Genomic DNA, 2,115 nt, shown 5'->3' on the forward strand with positions numbered 1-2,115 from the left:
CCCGCCGGCCCCTTGTGCTGCCCCTTCTCCCGGTTCTCGGCGGCTGCGCGCTGATCCCGCTCCTCCGTCAGCTTCTCCATGTTCTCCTTCAGCCGTGTGGCCAGGCTCTGCAGAGCAGCAGGCACAGAGTCACCCCAGATCCTCCCATGGACCCCTCACCCTACAGCAACACCCACCAAACGCGCACCCAACAACGGACCCCATCCCCAAGGGGATGAAGGAGAAATCCCTCCCTCCAAGGGCCAGGGAAGGGGCAGCACAACCTCGAGGGCTTTGTTGAATTGGAAAAATAGATTTAACTGTCTGTGAAGTAATTAAAGCGTGTAACGTAGGGAAAAAATAGCTCCATTCTCCCCCAGCCACTGAGCCAGCCACTGCATATTTATGGCCCCGGCAGAGAGAGCGGGGAAGGGAAATAATAGCTTGGAAAATATTAAGAGGAGAGCTAAGCTGCTCCACTCCCCGGCAGAGCTGCAGAGGCAGCATATAAAGCAGGCTGCGTTTAGCGGGGCCGGCAGAGTCTATAATTTCCCTAAGTCAATGCAGGGAGAGAGCAGCACTTTGCCGGGCTGGGTGGTGGATTACTGTTATCGGCGCTTGCAGGGAGCTTTCCCTGCAGGAATGGGGACAGCTGCCAGCAGGGGAGGGCTGCAGCATGGGGGGCCTGGCGAGGGGATGTTGGGGATGTGTTTGGGGATGCCCTGGGCAGCTACTCATCATGGTCCCAGCGTATCCCGGTCCCAGCCGGAGGGACCTACCTCCAGGCGTTTGACTTGTGTCCGCTCAAACTCCAGCCTGGTCTCCAGCTCACGGATCTTGGCCTCTTGTCGGCTCACCAGTGACTTATCCACCATGGATTGCTCCAGGAATTCCAGCTGGCTCTGCAGGCCTTGCAGCTGCAGGGGAAGCACGGCCTCAGCCTCAACCACAACCTCCCTGGTACCTCGCTGCCAGCCGTGCTGCTCCCATCCCAATGGAGAGCTCCCCATGGGAATGCTCGGCACCCCACAGTGTGGGCAGCAGGTCTCTGGGTGGCCCCTTGTCCCCCTGGCTTCACTCGGGGTGCATGCCCATGTCCAGTGTCAGTGCTCCCCACCTTCTCCTGAAGCTCCTGCTTTTCCTTGCTGACCTCCTCCAGCTGTGCCTGGAGGTCGCTCATCTGTGCCAGATCCCGGGATGCCTGTGGGACACACCGGTGCCATCAGCAGGGACTTCACTGTGCTGGCTCCAAGAGAGGAGTTACGGGGGTGCCATGGCTGCTGTTCCCCCTCACCTGAGCCACAGCCGCCTTGTGCTTCTTCATCAGCTCATTCATGTCCTCCTGGTCCTCCTCCAGCCGACTCTGCACCTCATTCTTCTCCCGCTGCAGCCGGCTCAGCTGCTCTTCCAGCTGGGGGGAGCCACTTGTTTCTCCCACTGCACCCCAGAAGCAGGGCACCCACCCCCCAAAATCACCCAAGCGGTGTGGGGTCACCCTGACAGCATGCATGGGGCTGGTGATGGGTCTCCCCCTGGGTGCAGATGCGGCATGACCCCATCATGGTGCACTGCACCCCAAAACCCACTTACTGCTGCCTTGGCCTTGGAGAGGTCGTCAATCTGCAGGTGAAGGTCTTCAATCTCCACCTCCATGGACTTGCGGGCCTTGACGGCGGCCGCGCACGTGAACTCTGACTCCTCCAGCTGCAGGGACATGGCTCAGTGCCCGGCTTAGGGATGGGGACACCCCGTGCCCCTCAAGGGCTGTGTGGGGTTTTGGGGGATCTGGATGCTCACCTGGTTTTTGAGCTGGGCGATCTCCCTCTTGCTGGGCGCATTGTTCTTCAGGTGGTCCAGCATGATCTGTGCATCAGCCAGCAGTGCCTTCGTCCTCTTCAGGTCCCGGCGCAGGCGTTTCTCCGTCTCAAAGTCCCGCTGGTTGGCCTGTGGCAGCGGGGATCATTCCAGGACACTGTGCCAGCAGCATGCCCACCCCACCATGGGGTTCACAAAGTCAGCCTGCACCTACCTGCTCACTGACAGCAGACAACTTGCTCTCCAGCTCCCGTTTCTCTCTCAGCACCTTCTGCTTGTCCTCATACTCCTCCTCCAGCTGCACCTCCATCTGCTTCAGCT

At 60.1% G+C, this 2,115-nt stretch overlaps 1 protein-coding gene across 1 annotated transcript in view; it reads right to left on the bottom strand.

The window, feature by feature from the left end:
- Nucleotides 1-2,112, bottom strand: part of LOC104403592 (unconventional myosin-XVIIIa-like) — a gene marked incomplete at both ends in the record, with an annotated part of 2,394 nt that extends 282 nt beyond the window's left edge. The window contains 8 exon segments of the mRNA XM_010011788.1: nucleotides 1-14; nucleotides 16-107; nucleotides 759-896; nucleotides 1,097-1,180; nucleotides 1,274-1,390; nucleotides 1,570-1,683; nucleotides 1,777-1,923; nucleotides 2,009-2,112. The exon segment at nucleotides 1-14 is cut by the window's left edge and continues 68 nt beyond it. Of these exon segments, the coding sequence (XP_010010090.1) occupies nucleotides 1-14; nucleotides 16-107; nucleotides 759-896; nucleotides 1,097-1,180; nucleotides 1,274-1,390; nucleotides 1,570-1,683; nucleotides 1,777-1,923; nucleotides 2,009-2,112 (810 nt within the window).
- Between the last annotated feature and the right edge of the window lie 3 nt (nucleotides 2,113-2,115).

Source organism: Nestor notabilis, unplaced genomic scaffold, assembly GCF_000696875.1.
Source record: "Nestor notabilis isolate BGI_N333 unplaced genomic scaffold, ASM69687v1 scaffold26293, whole genome shotgun sequence".
Classification (NCBI taxonomy): domain Eukaryota; kingdom Metazoa; phylum Chordata; class Aves; order Psittaciformes; family Psittacidae; genus Nestor; species Nestor notabilis.